Raw genomic sequence first — 25,035 nt, forward strand, 5'->3', positions numbered from 1 at the left:
CTAGTATACAGCCTAGTCCAATAAATGCAAAATAAGTGTTTGTTGAATGGATGAGTAGCTAAAAAGAAGTAGATCTGTACATTTTCTAGTGGAATTAATGATTTAAAGTACAGTATGAATTTATATCTTGATGATCTGCTTTGCTATATTGCTTCTAATTAATAACATTTAGAATCATAAAATGTTACACCTGAAAAGGACCTTATAGATCTCTAATCAGACCATCTCATATTACAGATAAGAAACTTAAGGCCTAGCTTGTTAAGGCTTAGTTCAGTGGCAAGAAAGTTACTGGAAGGCTTTTCACTAAGAACATATATTCAATGACTATCACCCTAAGGCTCTTTTTTTCTATTATATCTTTCTATTTTTTGAGATGATCACAGTAATAAATGATTTATTTTAAATCTCTATTTGTATATGACTGACACAATTTATGTGTCTATTTTGCTGTTTTCTTGTGCAATAGCAATTGTTACAGCTGAACTTTGTATCAATTGTCAAAATACTGCCTACAAATAAACACTATCAAAATAATTTTGTGTTAAATACACAAGCAGAAAAAGTTGTGTCAAATAATGGTGGGTAGTTTCATATAAAATAAGGGTCAAGCAATTTTACACCTGTTGATAATAATCATGAAGTAGTTTTTCTACCCTGAAAAGTTTTCACTGCAAATAACAGAAAATGACTTAAATCATACAAAATATCAAACTAGAAGTAGAACAAGAAAAAATAAATAAGATAATGCTATACCTCAGAATGCTATACTTTAAATCATGTTTTAAAAGACTTCCTTAGAAGAACTTAGATGAGGAGATACCCATGTATTCCAATGTTTACTGTTAAAACTACAACATTTACTCCATTTAATAAATTTTCTTTAGTTATCAGCACAGTGGAAATGGCCTTTCAATTAACATTTATTGAGAGTTCACATGATGACATCTATGTCTCATAAGATAAACTTAAGAATCTTTAAAAAAAAGAATTTCAAAGAATGCAATGACCAGCATTTAAAAGACATGCATTGGCATGAAATTATTTAGTTAGCGGGAAATTCGTAGTTTAATATTTTCACTTTGCCACAGTAGTTTAATTGTTTCAGCAACACTATTATTTATGAATAAACTGAAATATTAAATTTCTAAGCTATATTTTATGACTAAACTTATATTTAATGGATTATATAACATATCTCACAATGTTATATATGGCATGACATTATATAACACACAATACATAAATATGTAATAGGTTATATATTATATAAATTCATGTTTATATATGTATGTTTCTTTTTTGGAGATGGAGTTTCACTTTGTCACCCAGGCTGGAGTGCAGTGGTGCAATCTCAGCTCACTGCAACCTCCGCCTCCTGGGTTCAAGCAATTCTCCTGCCTCAGCCTCCCATGTAGCTGGGATTACAGGCACACACCACACTGCCTGACTAATTTTTATGTTTTTAGTAGAGATGGGGTTTCACCACATTGGCCTGGCTGGTTGAACTCCTTACCTCAAGTGATCTGCCTGTCTTGGCCTCCCAAAATGTTGGAATTACGGGTGTGAGCCAGTGCCCCTGGCTATATATTATTTCAAAATGCCAAAGAAAGACAAATAAACAAAACCCCCAAAAAACACAAGTGATAAGCAGGTAAAATCAAATTAAGCATCTTAGAATAAATATATAGACAGTTTCAAGAATTTAAAGCCCTGGATTTTGTAACAATATATGGTCAATCGTTATTATTCATGGATCTTGTCTTTGTGATTTGCCTACTGTCTAAAATTTATTTGTAACCCTAGAATTAATACTTGTGGGACCTCTGGATCATCTATGGGCATGCACAGGGTGGCAAATATGTTGATCTGCCAAATACATATATACCCAGCTGAAGTCAAAGAAGGCAACTTTCTGCCTTCTTTTAGATCTCATACTGCAAACTGGTATCCACTATGCAGTCTATTTAATTAGTGTCATGTTTTTCACATTCTTGTGCTTTTTGTTGGTGATTTCACTGTTTAAAATGGCCTCTGACTTATCTGGAGAATGTGGCTGAAATAAAAGACATTTTAAGAAATAATAAAACAAAACGGCCCCTGAGTGTAGTGTTGAAGTACTGCCTAGAGGGGTTTTTGTTGTTGTTGTTTGTTTGTTTGTTTTTGGGACAAGGTCTCACTGTATTGCTCAGGCTGGAGTACAGTGGCATGATCTTAGCTCATGCAACCTGTGCCTCCTGGGCTCAAGTGATCTTCCTGCTTCAGCCTGCCAAGTAGCTGGGATCATAGGTGTGCACCACCATGCCTGGCTAATTTTTTGTGTTTTTGGTAGAGATGGGGTTTCACCATGTTGCTCAGACAGGTCTCAAGCTCCTGAGCTCAAGTGATTCACCCACCTCAGCCTTCCAAAGTGTTGGAATTACAGGCATGAACCAGCATGCCCAAGTTCTTAAGCTCAAGATGGCTGTGATGTGTCTGATGGAAAAAACACATATGTTAGATTAACTTCTTTCAGGTTTGAATTATAGTTCTGCTGGCCATGAGTTAGTTATACATTAATGAATAACATATATTAAATAGGGTGTCTTTAAACAGAAACGCACTTAAAATAAGGTTATATATTGATTGGTTAACAAAAATAAACCTAACGTTAGGAGCAATGGTTCAGTATTTGCTAATTCAGTATTCACAATGACTTTATAGGAAACAACTACCATGAATATGAGAAATGAAGGCAAGATATAGAAAGCCACATTGGATTCTCCTAATTTCTTTACTTTGATTTTATTATTTGTTTTGTTTTGGGAATATAAGCAGCAGCTTAAGATCAATCTCCAATACAAGAAATAAAAATTCCTGGGCTCAAGCGATCTTTCTCCTTAGCCTCCTGAGCAGCTGGGACTACAGGTGCACGCCAGCATGCCTGTCTAATTTTTAATTTTTTTGTAGAGACAGGGTCTCACTATGTTGCCCAAGCTGGTCTTGAATTTTTGGCCTCAAGTGGTTCTCCTACCTCAGCTTCCCAAAGTGCTAGGATTACAGGTGTGAGCTACGGCACCTGGCTGGTTATACGAAACTTCCTAAGTCTCTGGAAATTTAGGGAAATTACAGTAAATTAGATGTCATATCTCATGAACCTTTTGGATCCTTCATGATCCCTGGCTTGGTGTGGAGTACGTAAGAATTGATTTTGTTGATAAGTATTGACTAATGAACTTTCCAAGACTCTTGTGGAATATTCCAGTTCCATAAAATTTCAATCTGAGAGGCCCTGGATACTCCCACTTAAGACCTGTGCCATCAGCATATTGGATAACTATGTTCTGTAGTTTCATTAATAGTGGATATCTGTATGTTTCTGCCCTATACTTCAGTTGATCCAGAAATCTGAAGGATTCCCATAATAGATATTTCATTGTAGGTCCATACTGGAAGATTTCTAGTCTGAATCTCTCATCTATGCCAGAATGAAGTACCTGCAAGTCATACACAGAGCCTACCAACTATTATTCTAGCTTTAACCAAAATCAGGCAATTCTTGTTCTGTGGGTTGTGGAAATCATTTTTTAAAATTATTTTCACGAAATTTATAATGAACAAGGACTAAGACCTCTAAGGAATATTAAAATAAATATTTACTGTTGACATTTCAAATTAAGTAGTTTAAAAAGTGAATGTTTTAATTTTCTTATCAGAAAAGCACATATTCTTTAAAGAGCAATTAAAGGTTTCTGAGTTTAATAAATCAGAAACTACAAATGTTAAATTAATAAGCTTAATATCAATGAAAGGCTCTCAATACTATAAACATGACTATCATTAAATTTACTTTCTTCTTTTGGTACAAGTAGAAACACAAAGGGTTTCCTTCAAAAAAAAAAAAAAAAAACTATATTAGGGGAAACAAAAATTTACTTTAGGAATCTGATCCAGGTATAGAAAATGCAGATCCTCTCTTAAATATACTTTGTGAAAGCAAAAAGGAAGTCTAAACATGTGAATATAGGCTAATGAAAGTAAAATTTCATATGTGGCTTATAGAAATAAATCTTGCTACTTTAAAATCCCACCATGTGTTGGTGTTAAATAATTTGTTTAAATCTAAAAAACAAGTCTATAAGTGAGTATGTGTCAGTGCTGGGTCAAGGATGGATTCGGGGTAGAAAGGAAGATTCTGACACTGCCATGAGGAACAAACAGCCGACACTAGGAGTCAGGGTAGGCTCAGCATGAGAGAATCCAGAAGGGCTTTCAGCAAGAGGGAGGAGGCAGAAGGTCAAGTCACAGGGTGGTAACTCCTAGTAGTGAAGGACAAGTCAGCTCTTCAGGTTTCGATTTTCTGATGGCCTAGTCCTGCTTGAAACCCTCTCTTTTCCTGGTATTCATGATGCTCCTGTACTGTCCTGGTTCTCATCCTATTTCTTTGGCCATCCTTTTGATTCCTGTGATTTCAAATTGACATCCACATCTATTCTGTGTCAATATTCATACCTAGATGTCCACTCTTTGCTTGATATTTCCATTTGGTGGCTTGTCAATACTTAAAACCCAATGTACTGAAAAGAGAAATACTACTACAATCTCTCCAACTTACTGCTACCTCTGTCATTAGAATGCTATCATTTAACTGCAATCAGAGGCAAATTTCAGAGTTCTCCCTCTCCGTCTAGTTCTCACCACTTATCAGATCCCATGGCTTCTATCACGCCTTGGCAATAATGCCTCCATCTCCTTTCCTACCCCTCCTGCCTCCACACTGGTTCACCTCTTATCTAGTGCCTGCTACCACACTACTAGCTCTCACCTAAAATGCCATTTGCCACTGATTTCTAGCAGAAGATTCATTCCCAAAAGTAATCCTAGGGGTGGGGGAAAGGTTTTATTTTCCTTGCTCAAAAACCTTCAGTGGCTCCCCATTATCCAAGCATTGCTTTAAGCACAGGCTTTCCACGTAGTTCTAACATACCCTCCCCATGTTATCTTTCCTCCTACGTGGCAATGTGGCAAAGAGAAAAGATATGAACTTTGAATCGCATACAAGTTCAAATTCCAGCTGTCTCTTAAAAACTCTAAAACCAGAACTGAAAACTGTAAAATGACCAGGCAAGTCATTTATTGCTTTGAGCCCTTTCTTTGCTCATCTGCAAGTGCAGGTAGGAACTGTCGAGGCAGCACAACACCCTGCCACCATGAGCTATACACTTATTAGGGGAGTCGAGCCTCTTTCACGTGGTAGTCACTTAGCATCTGCCTTCCAGTCAGTGGCCAAATGACTTTCTAAACCGAGAACCTAGCAGATCACCTATCAGTGTCAATGAAACTGGTCAATAGAGCAGTTCTGTACCCATATGTCGGGGAATTTTTATGGATCCTGAAGGGACAGAAGCCAGTTCTGAAAGCGCATCCAAGCTTTTTAGGTGGAACTGTGCCATTGGCCCTTGGTTAACTGGGGTGTGACTAGCCAAAAACCAGCAGCAGTGCTTGACATGCAAATTTCTGATTCAAACAGATGAACCAAAAGCCCACTACAAGAGTCCAAAAGCTATACTTCTGTTAGGTTTAGAAACTTTAAAAAGTACTTAAGATTTCATTTGAAAGTCCAACGTGAAGAAAATACCAGGTCCTTAATGCCCCTTTTTAAGAAGGAAAAAGGGATTTTTGTCTGATTTGTTCACCAGCGTGGACCAAGTGCCTGGAATAGTGGCTTTGCATGCAGAGGGCGCAGAGTTAATTTATAATGAATAAATATGTAGGATATCAATATATGTATGAGGAATGAATGAGTGAATGAAAGTGCCTATGGCATGCATCTTATATATGCTCTAGCATAGTGCTGAGTACACAGAAGATCCTTAATAAATACTTTACTAACTCAATGTAGGGATTTATACTCTAGTCAGTGAAGGACATTTAACAATGCCCTTAAGGACTAGAAACTAAATATCTTTCCTATATATTTCTACTTGACAAAATGTTTTTTTAAACCTATGTTGTCACCATTTCTCCTTTTTTAAATTATCTATTGTTTCATTTCTTACTTCCCAAAAGGGAAGTGTCACAGCTTGAAAATAGGTGAGGAGAGAGAAATGAGGTTAGGTGTTAGGGGATTAAATAGATATTTTTAGCTAAAAAGTTTTTGTCTAAAATTGAATATATTGAATGGAATGAAGATAAAAACAATTTTTGAAAGAGCTGTATGAAGATGGAAGAAAATAAGTCATAAGGTGTGTAGAACATGTTTGACCAATTTGTTTGGGAAGAATGTTACATTTATACACTGCATTTTTTTTTCTTAAGTGCTCCAAGTTTTTTTTTTTTTTCTTTTTTGGGGGGTGGGGTGGGGGTGGGGGGATGGAGTTTCACTCTTATTGTCCAGGCTGGAGTGCAGTGCTATGATCTAGGCTCACTGCAACCTCTACCTCCTGGGTTCAAGCAATTCTCCTGCCTCAGCCTCCTGAGTAGCTGGGATTACAGGCACACGCCACCACACCCAGCTAACTTTTTTTTTTTTTTTTTTTAATAGAGATGGGGTTTCACCATGTTGGTCAGGTTCGTCTCGAACTCCTGATCTCAGGTTATCCACCTGCCTCGGCCTCCCAATGTGCTGGGATTACAGGCGTGAACCACCACGCCCAGCCAAGTGCTCCAAGTTTGCGTAACTATCATTCCTGTACGAGGGAAGACATAGCTAAATTCCTCCGCCACAGCTACAGGAACAAAGGCTCAGTAACGTTGATGATCTGTTTATACCATCAGGGGTAGATCTAGGGTTGGAAGCCAGGTCTCCTGAGTATGCGAGAATAAATACAGTCACGGAAGTGTAAAGAGAGTCTGCCAACATTTTGAGAACGTGAATAGGATTTGGCTAAAATTAAGAGGATATATAGAAAAGTCACAGGAAATCAGGTTAAAGAAACAAATATGATGTAGGCTACAGAGTGTTTTAAGTAATACAATAAAACATTTAGATTTTTGCCCATGTCAGTCATTTTGTCAGTCATTTTGAAATTATTTTTGAAGCAAAAAAACCCTTTTTAAACAAGAAATCTTATGAGATGTCAACATGCAAAACAAATTAAAAGGAGGTGGTTTCTCTAATTGAAGCTGTTCCTCTTTCCTGACTTCAGCCTCTGAAGAGAAAGTTACAAAATGATTATCATTAGTACTGCATGTTTTGAACAAGCTGATATACCAAGTGGCCCAGAGAGCAGATGGAGGAACCAGCGTGGAGACAGAAGCAAGAGGCCGGCCTGCCAGGGCTACCTGCAGAAAGAAAGGGCAAAGATGTTATAGGCAAGAGAAGTTCAGGACGGAGACTGGCACAGCTCAAAGATTCACATTTGAGCAGCTGTGGAAGATGACAGTACAATTACCAAAATGTCCAAGGGCAAAGGAGGCAGCTATTGGTTTTGATGAAAGACAATGATGTCCTTTTAAATGGGTCTTAGGCACTTAAGACATTTATATACACTATGCTACAAAGGAATAGAAAGTAGCACTTTTTTCTCTACCAGTTTTCTTCTCTTTTTCAAGTAGATGAAGCAAAAGTCAATTACAATAGTCAGAAAGCTGTACTTTGTTATACTTAGAAACTTCTAAAGGTGCTTAAGGTGTCACCTGAAAATCCAACATGAAGAAAATACAGGCTCTCCCATGCCCCATTCTAAGAAGAAAAAAGGACCATTTTCATTTTAGTAACGTTTCTGTTCTGCAGACAGTTTGGATAACTAGCTCTTACTTCTTATCTTTAAAAACTGTTTTTCCAGTGAAGTATAATTATTTACTTCAAGCGTAAGTATACCAAATTATTTTAGAAATGTAAGACTTTTCTTATGCTTGATAAAATATAGTATGAAAGTGATTCTTGTTGACTATGTACATTTGACTATAATAATTTCAATGCATGTTATTTCTATTGAGAGTAAGTTACAGTTTTTGGCAAACTGCCTTTGATGAGGGCTATCTCCTCTTCCTGTGCGTTTCTAAAACTTGTGATGCAAACGCTCCCACCCTTTTCTGGGAACACAGAAAGCCTGACTCAGGCAGCTGCCGCTATTAAAGCAGCTCCAGTCCTGCACACTCCCTGCTGGGGTGAGCAGCACTGTGAAGATGAAGCTGGCTAACTGGTACTGGCTGAGCTCAGCTGTTCTTGCCACTTACAGTTTTTTGGTTGTGGCAAACAATGAAACAGAAGAAATTCAAGATGAAAGAGCAAAGGACATCTGCCCAGTGAGACTAGAAAGCAGAGGGAAATGCGAAGAGGCAGGGGAGTGCCCCTACCAGGTAAGCCTGCCCCCCTTGACTATTCAGCTCCCGAAGCAATTCAGCAGGATCGAGGAGGTGTTCAAAGAAGTCCAGAACCTCAAGGAAATCGTAAACAGTCTAAAGAAATCTTGCCAAGACTGCAAGCTGCAGGCTGATGACAACGGAGACCCAGGCAGAAATGGACTGCTGTTACCCAGTACAGGAGCCCCGGGAGAGGTTGGTGATAACAGAGTTAGAGAATTAGAGAGTGAGGTTAACAAGCTGTCCTCTGAGCTAAAGAATGCCAAAGAGGAGATCAATGTACTTCATGGTCGCCTAGAGAAGCTGAATCTTGTAAATATGAACAACATAGAAAATTATGTTGACAGCAAAGTGGCAAATCTAACATTTGTTGTCAATAGTTTGGATGGCAAATGTTCAAAGTGTCCCAGCCAAGAACAAATACAGTCACGTCCAGGTATGTATAATAATGTTTTCTTATCATATGTTCATAAATGTTATATAGAGAGTATCTATAAACATTAATCTAAGTTAAATAGATGACAGATTAAGTCTTTTATTTATCAAGGTGCACAGGAAAAGTAATTATCTTCTCAAATATGACCACATAAATAATATATGACCTAATTATAAAAATCATAGTTTTGTATCCACTAGAAGTCACTTTCAATTTTAAGATCTTATTTGCTAATGCCAGACCTACATGCAAGCGGAAGTACAGAGAATTTCTTGATGTTTTAGTGCATTTAACTTGTCTCTTCAATGAGGTGTTTGAAAACAATAAAGATAAGATTCACAATTGTGCCTTGTTTGTTGGAAATCAGTTTTTCTTGTGATTGGCTCACTGCCACTTCTCATGGCTAAAGAGGTCTTTGAAAGATTTTAGCAATTAATCTGTAGTTCTTAATCCCAACTATCTGGAGAAAATGGGAGAGTTTACAGATGGAATAAAAGCAGTTTCATACATGTGCAAACATTTTTGCTTTGAGACCTACTGGCACAAAAAATGTTTTAAGGGGAGAGTTTTGGCATGCCACTAAGGGAAGGAATATATTCTTATTTCTTTCTCTTTTACCTGAAGTTAGAATTCAAGCAGATAAAAGTAGAACCCATCCTCATCATCCAAATTACTTGAATTAACTTTAATAAACACATGCGAAATTCCACAGACTTAATCGCCTACTCCACCCATGAACTAACAGTGGCATTGGCTCCCCAAACCTTGGCTTTTCACCTGAGTCACTGGGACCACTGTTGCTGTCTCCTTATACTTGGGAAAGCCATCTCTGCATTTGGAGCTCTACTTACCGTGAATGTGAGGTTGAAGGGACAGGGCGGAGATCACTTTCATTTAGAGACAGTATCTCAGGCATGCTCCATCCCCAGGGCATCTGCCAGTGAAGGAGGGAAGGGTCATATTTTCAAGGACCTCTGTTGCTAATACTCCTGGCAACCTGCATCTGAATGTATGTGGCACACTGCGAATCTGAGGTTCACCTCTTAGGTGACATCTGTGGGTATACATTAGATTAGATGCTGCATGGCAACTTGTCATGATATGAACAAGACTCTATTGTCTATTTTTCTTCTAAATGTTTTGGGGGAAATAACTGAATATTCTGAGCTCTAAATATACAGGGATAGATTTGTATGCCTTAGGGTATCTCATATTAAATTTACCTTATTTGTCACACATTTTAACAAAAACTATCTAGGAGTAAATATGTCTTTGATTCATACAGAACTTTGTTACTGATTATTATGCTTATCCTCAAAATAGTCACCTGTTGTTTCTTTCTAGAAACCCAACATGTGAAATAGTGGCTACTTTCCTAGATAATACAGAATAAGAATATTGGTATATTATTGAAAAAGATATTTCTTTTTCACTTGAGCTTCTTTATATAGCTGTCAAGTAAAATAAACATGAATTTATGATCAACGCTATCCATTAGGATTTTAACACATCATTTGGAATATATCCTATAAAACCTTCTGACAGTAGAGGCTATCAGCCCCTTTAGGTGAAAGACAATAGAAGCCTATGCTTCCTCTGTATGCATGGAATACAGTTCTGGGAGAGTAGGAATCATCTGATTTTTAGGACCAAGGAATGCAATGATTTTGAACAAAGCTTTGCTGCCAGCCAGATCTGAGTTAGTGTCCTGGCTTTGCCACTTAAAGCTTGTGTGAAGTTGGGCAAGCCACTGACCTTTATGCCTAAATATCCTCACATACAGACTGGCAGTAATGCCTACATCATAAGGTCAATGTTCAGATTCAGTATGAAAATGTTATCCAGTCTGGCAGCATGCCTAGAACATATAGGTAGGCCTCACTAAATAACATTAAATTATTAAAACTGTAATTTATTATTTTCTTATTGTTGTTTGCTATTGATGCTGTCATTATTACTACCAACCAAGAGTATATTAGAGGTCCTTTCTGCTTCATAACATCAGGTTCTTTTTCTGAGGCCTTAACAAGCATTTGCTAAACAGGTTCAAGTAAGTTTAGTAAAGTTTCATTACTGCCATTGATTGAATTATCAAACTGCTTTTGTACATATAAAGAATTCTTCAGATGCATGGTTTCTATTAACAAGATCCAATGCCTTCCTTTTCTTCCTCTTCAGTTCAACATCTAATATATAAAGATTGCTCTGACTACTATGCAATAGGCAAAAGAAGCAGTGAGACCTACAGAGTTACACCTGATCCCAAAAATCGTAGCTTTGAAGTTTACTGTGACATGGAGACCATGGGGGGAGGCTGGACAGTGCTGCAGGCACGTCTCGATGGGAGCACCAACTTCACCAGAACATGGCAAGACTACAAAGCAGGCTTTGGAAACCTCAGAAGGGAATTTTGGCTGGGGAACGATAAAATTCATCTTCTGACCAAGAGTAAGGAAATGATTCTGAGAATAGATCTTGAAGACTTTAATGGTGTCAAACTATATGCCTTGTATGATCAGTTTTACGTGGCCAATGAGTTTCTCAAATACCGTTTACACGTTGGTAACTATAATGGCACAGCTGGAGATGCGTTACGTTTCAACAAACATTACAACCATGATCTGAAGTTTTTCACCACCCCGGATAAAGACAATGATCGATATCCTTCTGGGAACTGTGGGCTGTACTACAGTTCAGGCTGGTGGTTTGACGCATGTCTTTCTGCAAACTTAAATGGCAAATATTATCACCAAAAATACAGAGGTGTCCGTAATGGGATTTTCTGGGGCACCTGGCCTGGTGTAAGTGAGGCACACCCTGGTGGCTACAAGTCCTCCTTCAAAGAGGCTAAGATGATGATCAGACCCAAGCACTTTAAGCCATAAATCACTCTGTTCATTCCTCCAGGTATTCGTTATCTAACAGGACAATTAATTCCTTCAGCATTTTAGAATATGCCTTGTTTCATATTTTTCATAGCTAAAAAATGATGTCTGACTGCTAGGTTCTTATGCTACACAGCATTTGAAATAAAGCTGAAAAACAATGCATTTTAAAGGGGTCCTTTGTTGTTATGCTGTTATCCACTGGACACTTGCAAGCAATTAGGAATATTGAGAATTATACATTAGATTTATTTATAATTCTCTTAATTTCTATTAATTGAAACATTTTCTATTGCTTGTATTACTTGCTATATTTAAAAAATAATTGTTGGCTGGGTGTGGTAGCTCACGCCTGTAATCCCAGCACTTTGGAATGTCAAGGCGGGCAGATCAGTTGAGGTCAGGAGTTTGAGGCCAGCCTGGCCAACATGTGAAACGCTGTCTCTATTAAAAATACAAAAATTAGCTGGGCATGGTGGTACATGCCTGTAATCCTAGCTATTCGGGAGGCTGAGGCAGGATAATCACTTGAACCTGAGAGGAAGAGGTTGCAGTGAGCCAAGACTGAGCCACTGCACTCCAGTCTGGGTGACAGAGCGAAACTCTGTCTCAAACAAAAAAATAATAAATTTTATTCAGTAGGCTAGATTCTACACTAAGTTATCTTTATTTGGGCCATGATTTAAGCTCATCTGAAGGTATATCACCCTTTTCAGGCTATAATTATTTGGGTAATCTTCATTCTGAGATAAACTTTATTTAGCATTTACTTTGCAACAGAACAACCCTACAGCATTTTAGTTCGCAGACTAAGGGAACTAATACATATATAATTAAACTTGTTCATCTATCATTCATGAAATGTAAAATAATTATCATTTAAACCGTTTAAAAATGTGGTAGCATAATGTCACATTATGCTACATTCAGAAAGCAATGTAACTGTGAAGACCAGGTTTAAAGGTAATTCATTTACAGTTTAGAACTCCTTAGATGTTTGATGTTGAAAACTGCTTTAACATGAAAATTGTCTTCCTCTGCTCTGTGTAAACAATAGCTTTTAATTTAAGATTGCTCACTACTGTACTAGACTACTGGTAGGTTTTTTTTGTTTGTTTTTTGTTTTTTTCTGGCAGGTTAGGGGTATGTGGGGAATGAAGCATTTACTTATAGGCTATAATACTCTGAGGCCAATTTTATATCCAAAGCAATATCATTAAGTGATTCACTTCATAGAAGGCTAAGTTTTCCTAGGACAAATAGAAAACATGAATTTTGAAATATATAGAACAGTAGTTCAAATACTATATATTTCAACCCTGACTGGTAGATTGCTTATTTTACTATTAGAAATTAAGAGAGAGATTTTTATCCAAACAGAAATATCTGTAATTTTTATAATTCATTCAGTAATTCTGGAATGCTATATATAATATTTAAAAGACTTTTTAAATGTGTTTAATTTCATCATTGTAAAAAAGGGATCATCTCAGAGAGAACAGCAATATTCTTCATATTTTAAAAAATGCTCTAGAGTAACATTTGAAGTAATTCGCTGTAGTGTATGCCAGTCCTAGAAATAAATTTTTAAGTTTCTGATGTCTGTTTCTAATACACTAACCAAGTTTTCAAAATATATTTACAAAGATGCATCTTTACCCATTATTTTAAAATGATTAGGGAGGATAATTGCTTCAGGTAACAAGTTAATTTTTCAAATATTAGGCCCTTACAGAACTATTTAGTCAAAAAGAGATATTCCTTTAAAATACATAACCCAAAGCTTTCAGTTAAACATGATATATCACAAATGCTATTAAAATGTTAAAGCAAGAGGAATGCAAATAGCATTAAATGATGACCAAAATGTAAAATATTGTAGATTTCAAAAGCTGTGTATCTATTAGGTGGGATACCAAATGTAAATGATGTAACTAATGTTGTTTTTTCACTTTTTGCTTTTTAAAAAAGACTAAAAACGTTTTGATATTATACAATGTATTTGTTTCAGATAAGGTCGTTTTCATTTAGTATATATAATTAATGTGTGTATAAGTTTAAGTAAATTCCTGTAAGTAAAAATGGATTTATCACAAAATACAGTTCTAAAGAAAGGTATATATGCTCATATCCAGAGTGTCCACTGATTTAATGGGAACTAGGTATAACTTCAGGAGAATTTTGCACCTAATTCACTAATCTATGTAAATATCCAAAAGCTTGTCCTATCTTTCCGCATTATTTCAAGGGATCATTTTATTTTTCATTCTACTTTCACAGCACTTTTCTAGTAAATTCTGTAACACAGAAATTCCGTCTTGGAATCATTTCATGTTACCAATAATTCTAGACTTTTATAACATTTAACATGTTGATGGAAATAGCTATCTGCTAGAGTCTTTTGCCTTAACTGTTCACTAACATATGCTAATGTTCACAAATATGGATTGACTATTTACAAACATTAGAATCTTGTCTTGGTTCCATTTTGATGGCTAATATTTGTTATTTTAATTAAGACTGTATTTCTGATGTTATCATTCCTTGAAAATATTGACTAAAACTGGGTCCTTAGAAATTCCAGGTGGAGCTGATTTACCGATGACTGAGGGAAAAAATCAAATTTTACTAATAGTAATGCTCCAAATCAATTAATGACACATCTGTTCAATAAATAAAGAGCTTAAATATACAAAACATAAGAAATATCTGAGCAACAAAATTTGCGGTCTTTACTTTTGAATAGCTACTCAAGAAAAGGTTTTAAAGGTAAAAGTTATGAGTAATATCATCACAATAAGCTCTTGTTTAAAATTCTTTTATGTATAATTAGGTTTATGTTTCATGTCTTTTTAAAACTTTATAAAAGATTTAATTATCACATCTATTCTTCAATTTGGAAACATTAAATATTTTTGGTTGTAAAATAATATTTATGTACTTGTGTCTGAAAAGTTGTAAAATGCTTACCTAAGCTAAACAATATCTGTGACTCCCAAGACTTTAATGAGTACTATTTCATTAACAAGAAGTCAGAGGCAAATAGAGGAACACCATTATCTTACTTCTCTCTAGAATACTGTTGAAACATTTGAAATACAAAAGTTTCGGTTTCATTTTGTGGCATTCAACTTCCTCTCCTCTTTTTCCGTTATTAGTGTTGCTGCTCTGGTTAGCCCTCATCATATCCTCAGGACAACACAAACACATCTGAATAGTCTGCACCTCTGGTTTCAGTCTATTCCAGTCCAACTTTCATCCCTACCAGGGGGATTGTTCAAAAGTACAATTCTGATCATGTTATCGTCCCACTTAAAACTTTCAACAATGCCTTATTTTCCATAAGATAAAATCTGGCAAATAAGTCCCTTCATGAACTGATTTTTACTACTTATACTTCTGCCATACTAAATGCCTTGTTGTACTCAAACAAACCATGTTTTCTAATGTTTTCACTGCCTTTAGTATACTGTTTCCTTGGTCTAGATAAAATGCCATCCTCTTTCTTCACTGGGTTTTGTCTTATCACCCATGATTAACAGCAGGAACTCAGGAGCTGGCCTTCCTGGTTTGAATTTCAGTTCCACTATTTGCAAGCTGTATGATCCTGGGCAAGTCACTTAATGTTCTTTGGTTCCTTCAATTATAAAATAGGACTAGTAATAGAATCTGCCTGTTAGAGTTACTGAGAGGATTAAACAATATATATAAAGCACCTAGAACACATATAAATATATTTTAAAAATCATCATCACCAGCTGGGTGTAGTGGCGCATGCCTGTAATCCCAGCACTTTGGGAGGTCGAGGTGGGCGGATCATGTGAGGTCAGGAATTCAAGATCAGCCTGGCCAACATGGTGAAACCCCATCTCTACTAAAAATACAAAAATTAGCGAAGTGTGGTGGCTCACGCCTGTAGTCCTAGCTACTCAGGAAACTGAGGCTGGAGAATTGCTTGAACCTGGGAGACAGAGGTTGCAGTGAGCCAAGATTGTGCCACTGCACTCCAACCTGGGTGACAGATACAAAAAATCATCCTCAATTTTTTTTTTTTTTTTTTTTTTTTGAGACGGAGTCTCGCTCTGTTTCACCGTGTTAGCCAGGATGGTCTCGATCTCCTGACCTCGTGATCTGCCCGCCTCGGCCTCCCAAAGTGCTGGGATTACAGGCGTGAGCCACCGCGCCCGGCCCTAAATAGTTATCTCTTATTGGCAGAGTTCTCTGATGACAGTAGGTGGGGTCCTGGCACCTCGCCTTGATCCTATGCCAGCCTATATATTCCTTATTATCTATTATTCAATATTGTCTAAGTTCTATCCTGAAATCAATCTGTTTGAATAGGAGTAAAGGAAATTTGAGATATGAGTATTGTTATTCAAAGTGATTAATAATATGTTGCCACAGAGAAGGAGTTGTAGTCTAAAGAGGCCACAGTTATGACTGGGGAAGTAATGGGTAGGGTCAAATCTGAGGATCTGAGAGATTGTGAACATAGGTGAGAAGCAATCACAGCCAGGGAGAATATGGCAAGACAGGATCAAATACAGTAAGTCTTCACTTCATGCTGTTGATAGGTTCTCAGAAACAGTGACGTTAAAACAAAATACCATGTAAGAAAACCAATTTTACCATAAGCTAACTGACATAAACAAGAATGAAGTTCCTATGGCATACAATATGTTGTTTTTGCTTAAAGTTGCTGTTTCCAAGAACCTATCCATGATGTTAAGTGAGGACTTACTGTATACCATGGGACTGGGAACATAACAGTGGCAAATTTTTAGAAGGGGTCCTAGGAACATGCCTGTGGGGACATGTCACACAGAGCCATATTGCTGTGCCTGCCCAATAGTGATTGTTCCAGCCTACTGAATTCCTGAAGAAAAAAGCACTATTTTTCATACTACTTATACTACAATTTTGAAATTAATTTTAATATAAAATGCATGAATCCTTTAATTTTTTAAGAAGCTACAGATTAAAATAAAGACTCCTTCACAAACCACTTCAATTTCAATCCTGTCCCTCTCCCCAGAGGTAACAAGCCGAGGTGGCCAATTCCCAACTTCAATTTCATTCTGTGCATTTCCAGATCACAATGTCTACGAAGTCTTAATTTTGCCAGGTCTCTTTTGTTGATTGACTGGAAAGAGGTGGAAATGAGAGGAAATGGGTATACTTTGAAAACCTGGAATATCCCGAGTTCCCAAACATGACTGGGCCCTCCTTGCTTTTTGAAGTAGTCCCTCCCCTGACATTGATAAAGATGTCCTCTTGCAGGAGGGCACTGCTGCTTTCTTTCCTGGGGGAACACTCCAAATTCTCCCTTAGGCTCCTTCATCCCACTCATCAGCATCTCCAGATGTGCCATCAGGACATGCCCCAATATCAATCCTAAAGTCTAATGGAAAGAGAAGGCTTTGCACAACTTTGCTAACTTATATCAGCAGAAGGCCGGACAAGACATGTAGAGAGAGACTGAGGTTGCTAAGAAGAAACAATTTTAGATGTGACTGAATTTACTGGTATAGGTATATTTACCAGAAATTATAGATTAAATAGGCTATCTTGAGAAGACATGTTTGAGTCTGTTTGCTTGCTTAGTTAATACAAACCTACATTCAATAGCAGCTCATGGTTAGTCAAATTGAGAAGCCAGAAATGTTTTAGAACTCAGACTTATGGAGATGGAAATGCTGGGGTAAAGTTAGCCTTAGTTCATTCATCGAGTGCACACCACGTGTCAGTCTTCTAGGAGGCTGCAGATTCATCAGTGACCAACATAGATAAAAAATCTTATACTCGTGCAGTGGGTAGTAGAGACAAATATATGGTAAATATTTATCAGAGGAGACAAATACATGATAAATACCATCATACATTAATAAGGGAGTGCTAGAAAAGGGGGTGCTGTTTCATATAGGGCAGTCAGAAGAGGCCTGTCTGTGGAGGTGAAATCTGAACTCATAAAGATATGAGTGCGCAAGCCAGGCAGATGTCAGGGATAAGTGTGTTTCAAACAAAGGGAATATTAGGTGCAAAAGCCCCAAGTCTGGGAGAGTGGATACCATGTTTGAAGGTCAGCAAAGGCTCTGGGGTGGTGAGGAGATGAGATCAGAGACAGCTTGGGTGGTTGGGGATGAACAAGGGATGGGAGTGGTATACCGGATCACCTAGGCCTTTAAGCCATGGTAAGGACTGTGCCTTTTATTCTGAGTAGATAAGAGCCATTTAGGGTTTTGAGCAGAGGAAAGACATGATCTCAACCAGTTTTAAAGGAGTCACTTTTGTAGCCAAGTAGTAATAGTCTGTAGGGAAACAAGGATTGAAGCAAGGACATCAGTTTGATAATGTTTGCAATATTCTTGGTAAGTGATGATGAAAGCATGATGAAAGGTTGCAGTGAGATACATCTATTTTGAAGGTAGAGGTGACAAAATTTGGTGATCAAAGGTCAGTCAGTGGTAGATAATAACAATTAGAGGCATTACAGAAAACTACAAGATTTTAGTCTGAGCAACTGTGAAGGATGGAGCTGCCATGAACAGAAATGGGGAAATCTGCAGGGGAAGCCTGTCTGAAAAGTGTGTGAGGAGTGGAATGGAGTGGGGTGGGAGGCTGGAATCCGAAGTTTTGAATATTGTAAGTTCAAAGATATCCAAGTGGATATAGGCATTTGAATATTACTCTGAAGATCAGGAAAGACATCTAGGGCTCAGAAACACATTTGAGAAATGCTGGAATGCAGATGGTAATGAATCCATGGGATTAGATAACCTAGTAAATAAGTTTATGTGCAGCAGACTTTTACAGAAACAGCCCTGGCACAAGCTGGCCTTGTAGAAGTTGGAGATGAAGCGGCAGCCCAGTTGCATCCCACCCATCCACCCTGTAATGATGTCATTTGAGAGGTACCAGTGACACTTTATGGAGAAGGCAGATATTCATTCCCATTGCAATAGACACTTATTTTAGATTATGTTAGATATAGATTTGCTTTTCCTTGCTTCTGCCAGCAACAGTATTTTTGTTGAGTTACTAGATGTCTTAAAAAATCATCATGGTATTACACAATGGTATTCTACAAAATTTTTCTTTTGACTTAGGAAGACACTTGACAGCGAAATGAGGGGGTGATGACTGATTGAAGCCTCAAATACTGCATCTTCTTGGAGATACCACCTTATGAGAGTGGGGTGTTGTGATGTAACTACAGTGCGTGTGTACGTACTTGTGCATATGTAGATACACATATGCATATAGCAAAAGAAAATGAACTAGGCCACAGATCAAAAAACTTTTCATTTGTTAGCAGTGTGCTGCCCAAGTTTGAGGAATCATTTGTGGTCATTTAAATTCATTAGAGTACTAGTTTGCTAGGATTATAAACCTTTAGTTGGGCAGAGACTAGTTTTACTCCCCTTTTCCTTATTTTAGAGACACTAATGATCTTTTTAAAAATTGTGGGTACATAGTAGGTGTACATATTTATGGGCTACATGAGATTTTGATAGAGGCATGCAATGCATAATAATCACACCAGGGTAACTGGGGTGATAAAAGAAAAACTTCATCTGAATTAAATTTAAAGCAGTTTAATTGAGCAATGAACAATTTGCGAATCAGGCAGCCCCCAGAATCACAGCAGATTCACAGAGACTCCAGGGGTACCTCGTGGTCAGAACAAATTTATAGACAAAAAAGGTAAAGTGATGTACAGAAATCGGAAGTGAGGTACAGAAACTAGTACTCTAAGACTAGTTACAGCTCGGCATTTGCCTTATTTTGAACGCAGTTTGAACACTCAGCATCTATGAGTGGTTGAAGTATGGCCACTGGGATTGGCCAACACTCAGCTATTGTTACGGGTCCATACTATCGTTAGGTATACATCAAATGTAGATTATAAAAATTCAGTTCTAGAGGATTCATTAAAAGGCCATTTAGTCAAGCAAGTAGATTCTTCCTCTAGCTCATTTTTTAATTTACTTTTTTATGGTTTGGTTTATGGGGACCCTGAGTAAGAAGCATAGTCTAAACTCTTGGCATTATCCTCCCAATAGTCATAGTAATAGTCTCCCTGGTGTGCTGTATTCTCTCAAAGGTTTTAAATGCTTGCATGCAGCCATCTCTAGAATGTCAAATGGTCTGTCTTCAACTGGAATGACAGATGCTGAAAAATGGGTGACCATGAGAGCGCCGTAACCTATGAATGACATGCTGAGACCAGAAACCCAAAATGATGGTAACTGAGAATGGTGCTAAGGCCCTAAGTTTTGGTCACACTCTCACCTAAGTGAGAACCTGGCCAAAAAGGGGGAATTTTTTAAAACAAAATGGAAGGCCATTATTTTGGACTGAGCTTATATACTAGGCCCCAACAAACCAAACCAAACTAAAATGGAGTCATTTGTGCCAAATGTGACATAATCAAACTAAGGCTTTAAGAAAACACATAGATCCTAGAACAGACCAGGTTTTGTTTCTTCTCCTGTAAACAGGATGTTCCAGCATAAGGAGGTACCCTCTACTCAGTCCTTATTCCCTCCTTGCAAAACCTACTGTTCTGTTTCCCAGTGGGTTTCAAAACTATGTAAGTACATTTATGATAGTCATAGCAACATCTATGACTAAGGTTTTGGTCAATCTCTCAAAAGTGAGAAAATGACCAAAAGGGGGGAATTGTTAAAGCAAACTAAATATGGCCTGAGAAGGACTCCATACTTCTACATTTGAGTCCTTGTGGATAAACACTAACCTAGCTTAACAGACAAAACTGAAAACCTAACTTAATAGCATGCACCTGTAACAATAGCCGAGTGTTGGCCAATCCCAACAGCCATACTTCAACCACTCAGACTGCTGAGTGTTCAAATTGCATTCAAATAAGACAAACAGTGAGCTGTAACCAATCTTGCTGTTTATGTTACCTCACTTCCAATTCCTATACATCACTTTATCTTTTTTGTCTATAAATTTGTTCTGATCCCACAAGGCACCCCTGGAGTCTCCGTGAATCTGCTCTGATTTTGGGGGCTGCCCAATTCGTGAGTTGTTCATTGCTCAATTAAACTCCTTTAAATTTAATTCAGATGAAGTATTTATCAGGCACATTCATCCCCTCAAGCATTTATCCTTTGTGTTACAAACAATCCAATTATACTATTTTAGTTATTTTAAGGTGTACAATTAAATTATTTTTGACTGTAGTCCCCATTGTAGGTCTCATTATTTTTATTTTGTACTCATTAACCATCCTTACTTACCCCCTGCCCTCCCCACTACCCTCTCCAGCCTCTTGTAAACATCCTTCTACTTGCTATGTCCATGATTTCAATTATTTTAATTTTTATCTCCCATAAATAAGTGAGAACATGCAAAGTTTGTCTTTCTATGCTTGGCTTATTTCACTTAACATAATGACCTCCAGTTCCATCCATGTTGTTGCAAATGATGGGATCTCATTCTTTTTTATGGCTGTATAGTACTCCATAGTGTATATGTACTACATTTTCTTTATTCATTCATCTGTTGGATGCTTAGGTTGTATCCAAACCTGGGCTATTGTGAATAGTGCTACAATAAACATGGGAGTGCAGATATATCTTTGATATACTGATTTCCTTTCTTTTGGGTATATACCCAGCAGTGGAATTGCTTGGTCATATGGTAGCTCTAGCTTTAGTTTCTTGAGGAACCTGGAAACTGTTCTCCATAGTGGTTATACCAATTTACATTCCCACCAACAGGGTATGAGGCTTCCCTTTTCTTCATATCCTCACAGCATTTGTTATTACCTGTTGTTTGGATAAAAGCCATTTAAACCCAGGATGAGATGATATCTCATTGGAGTTTTGACTTGCACATCTCTCATCAATAGATTCTTAATTATTTCAATCTCTCTGTTAAATTTATCTGATAGAATTCCAAGTTCCATCTCTGTGTCATCTTGAATTTCCTTAAAACAGCTATTCTGAATTGTCTCTCTGAAAGGTTACATGTCTCTGTTTCTTTAGGATTGGTCCCTGGTACTTTATTTAGTTCATTTGGTGAGGTCATGTTTTCCTGGATGGTCTTGACACTTGTGGATGTCTGTCTGTAACTAGACATTGAAGAGTTAGGCATTTATTGTAGTCTTTGCAGTCTGGGCTTGTTTGTACCTGTCCTTCTTGGGAAGGTTTTCCAGATATTTGAAACAGAACTTGGGTATTGTGATCTAAGCCATATCTGCTTTAGGGGCACCTCAAGAACAGAAACACTGTGGTTCTTGCAGACTCACTGAGATACTACCTTGATTGTCTTGGATAAGATCTGGAAGAATTCTCAGGATTATGAGGAAGAAATTATTGTTTTCTTCTTTTACTTTCTCCCAAACAAATAAAGTATCTTTCTATATTCTGAGACACCTAGAACAGAACACAAGGGTGTTCACAAGCATCCCTGTGGCTAACACCACTGGGAATGCACTGGGTCTTACCCAAAGCCCACTGTGACCACTACCTGACTACCACCTATGTTCTGTCAAGGCCCTAGGTCTCTACAAACAGAAGATGGTAAAACCAGCCAGGTTTGTGTTCTTCCTTCAGGGCAGTGAGTTCCCCAGGCCCTGGGTGGGTGGGTCCAGGGGTACTGTCCAGGAGCCAGGGACTACAGTCAAAAACCTTAGAAGTCTACCTGGTGTTCTTCTCTACAGAGGCTGAGCTGGCATGCAAATCATGAGATGCTGTCCTTCCTACTCTTCCCTTCCCTTTCCATAGGCAGAGGAGCCTCACCCCATGGCCACCACCATCACAGGTCCGTGAGGAGTACTGTCAGGCTACCACGGATGTTCCCTGAAGGCCCCAAATCTCTTCAGTCAGCTTGTGCTCAATGCTGCCTGGCTTGGGAGTCACCTTTCATGGCAGGCGGCTCCTCTCTGGCCCAGGACAGGTCCAGAAATGCCACCCAAGAACCAAGGCCTGGAATTGGGGACCCCAAGAGCCTGCTTGTTGCTCTCCTCACCTGTGGCCAAGCTGGTACCTGAAGCCAGCAAGTCTCAGAGTCTCACTGAAGGTCCATGGTGTACTACCTGGGTATCACTGCTGGTTATTCAAGGCCCAGAGGCTCTTTAGTCAGCAGGCAAGGTCCTGCCAAGTCTCAGTCCTTCCCTTCAAGGCAGCAGTTTCTCTTCTGGCCCAGGGTATGTCTAGAAATGTCATCCAGGAGCTAGGGCCTGGAAAGAGGGCCATGCCACTCTGACTGCTGCCCCATCCTACTGTGGCTGAGCTGGTATCTAAGATGCAAGACTAAGTCCTCTTTGTTCTTCCCTCTCATCTCCTCAAGTGGAAGGAAAGGGTCTCTTCTGGAGCCACAAGCCATGCAGCCTGGGCTTGAGGGAGGAGTGGTGCAAGCACTCCCTTAGCCACCCTGGCTGGTGTCTCAGTAGGTCACATGCCCCACAAGTCCCCTGGCTCTGAGCCCAGTTCAGCACTAGGACTCACCCAAGGGTTGCAGTCCTTGTGGCCTAGACTGCCTTTCAAGTTTCTGTACGGCCCCAGAGCACTTTAGCCTGTGGTGGCAAGGCTTGCTGGAGCTCAAGTTCCAACCACTGGGATGTGTAACTCCCCTCTGGCTAGGGCTGCTTTAAATACTCCCTTCTTGGGCAGGTGTCAGCTGAGTTCAGCCTGGTTTTGCTTTCTGTTGTGACAGACTGAGTTCAATCCAGTGTCTCACCATCCCTGTAATCTCCCCCTCTTTCAAGTGTACAGACTCTCTCTCTGTGCCACGTGGCCGCTGCTCAGGGGTTGGGGAGGGGTGGTATTGGTGATTCAAGACTGTCTTTCCTATTCTCTCAGTGCCTCTTTCAGCAATATGAAGTTAAAACCAGGTACTGCGAGAACTCATCTGATTGGGGTAATTATGAAGGTTTCCTTTTCGTAGATAGTTGTTACATTGACATCCCTGTCGGGGAAACTATTGGTGGAGCCTTCTATTTGGCAATCTTGTTCCACCCTTCAACATTAATGATCTTAAAACTTAGTCTTTCATAAATGTTTTCAAAAAGTTATCCAAGTTAGAAGTAACCTATATCTCATATTTTTAATAGCTTTCAAAGTCTTAACATGGAATGGCTACAAATGAATCTGGCAATTTTCACTAAATGTTAGGTCCAGCTGCAGATTGAAGTGAATGTAACTCTCTGTATACGGGTAGGTTTCCCTTGTGGATGAGGCACATACATGCTTACACATGTTATTTCATGTTATTTCATGTTATTTATAACATAATTGCTATAATATGTAACATATAACGTGTGCCCACCAAAAGAAAGTAGATATGCAGCTCTTACATGTAGTCAAAAGTCAGTACAGGCCAGGTGCGGTGGCTCATGCCTGTAACCTCAGCACTTTAGGAGGCCGAGGTGTGCGGAACACCTGAGGTCAGGAGTTCGCGACCAGCCTGGCCAATATGGTGAAACCCTGTCTCTACTAAAAATACAAAAATTAGCTGGGTGTGGTGGCATGCACCTGTAGTCCCAGCTACTCATGAGGCTGAGGCAAGAGAATTGCTTGAACCTGGGAGGCAGAGGTTGCAGTGAGCTGAAATTGCACCACTGTACTGCAGCCTGGCGACAGAGCGAGACTCTGTCTCAAAAAAAAAAAAAAAAGTCAGGTCAGTACAACAAAAATCGCTATGGGCCAATAACTAGCTAGTTTTAAGCAATGTTATATAAAATAACTTGCCGTAATAAAATTTTAATTTAATTCCCCTACAACAAATTCTGTTATCAGTGCTGCTGTTATTCCTTTAATTGTTCCTTCTTTACTGCCTTTCTTCTTTTCCACACTCTCACAGAATGGTTCCTCTTCACCTATTCAGACTTTGCTCTTTCTACTTCTTGACAAATTCTCTATCAGGTCAGCAGCCAGCCTGCTGTCCCCATGCCCATATCCAATCCTGCCTCTGCATCTTTACTCATCTCAACTCTCAGAGGTAAATAAATTAAAATCATACTCTGGCTAACTGTTGCTCTGCATCTTCTTAGACATAGCATGGTCTCTCAAGATCGGTATTATCTTATTAGTCATGTCACAAAGAAATCTACACTAATCTCTGAGAATAGATACTCTTTTTGTTATTGTTGTTGTTTGGTTTTGAGACAGGGTCTCACTTTGTTGCCCAGGCTGGGGTGCAGTGGTATGAACACAGCTCACTGCAGCCTTGACCTCCTAGATTCAAGCGATATTCCTGCCTCAGCCTCCTGAGTAGCTGGGACTACAGCCATGTGCCACCATGGTCGACTAATTTTTTATAGAGATGGGGTCTCCCTGTATTGCCCAGGCTGATCTCGAACTCCTAGGCTTAAGCAATTTGCTCATGTTGGCCTCCTAATGTATTGGGATTATAGGCATGAGCCACTGCGCCTGGCCTATACTCTCCTTTTAAAAT

The 25,035-nt window shown here is 38.6% G+C and overlaps 2 protein-coding genes across 15 annotated transcripts in view; one reads left to right on the forward strand and one right to left on the reverse strand.

Moving 5' to 3' along the window:
* The window catches only part of CCDC146 (coiled-coil domain containing 146), a 251,767-nt gene that overhangs the window by 159,310 nt on the left and 67,422 nt on the right, over positions 1–25,035 (reverse strand). The window contains exon 1 of one of the 14 annotated variants that reach the window (XM_077997117.1): positions 9,574–9,731. The exons of the other annotated variants lie outside the window; for them this stretch is intronic. The gene's annotated coding sequence lies outside the window, so the exon portion shown is untranslated. Of the gene's footprint in view, positions 1–9,573; positions 9,732–25,035 lie in introns of those variants that run through there. 14 annotated transcript variants of the gene reach the window in all.
* Positions 8,086–12,020, forward strand: FGL2 (fibrinogen like 2). Its single transcript, NM_001260674.2, is given in 2 exon segments — positions 8,086–8,722; positions 10,901–12,020. Coding segments are annotated over 2 exon segments (1,320 nt in total). The 5' UTR covers positions 8,086–8,109; the 3' UTR covers positions 11,608–12,020.

The sequence above is a fragment of the Macaca mulatta genome, chromosome 3 (genome assembly GCF_049350105.2).
Source record: "Macaca mulatta isolate MMU2019108-1 chromosome 3, T2T-MMU8v2.0, whole genome shotgun sequence".
Classification (NCBI taxonomy): Eukaryota; Metazoa; Chordata; class Mammalia; order Primates; family Cercopithecidae; genus Macaca; species Macaca mulatta.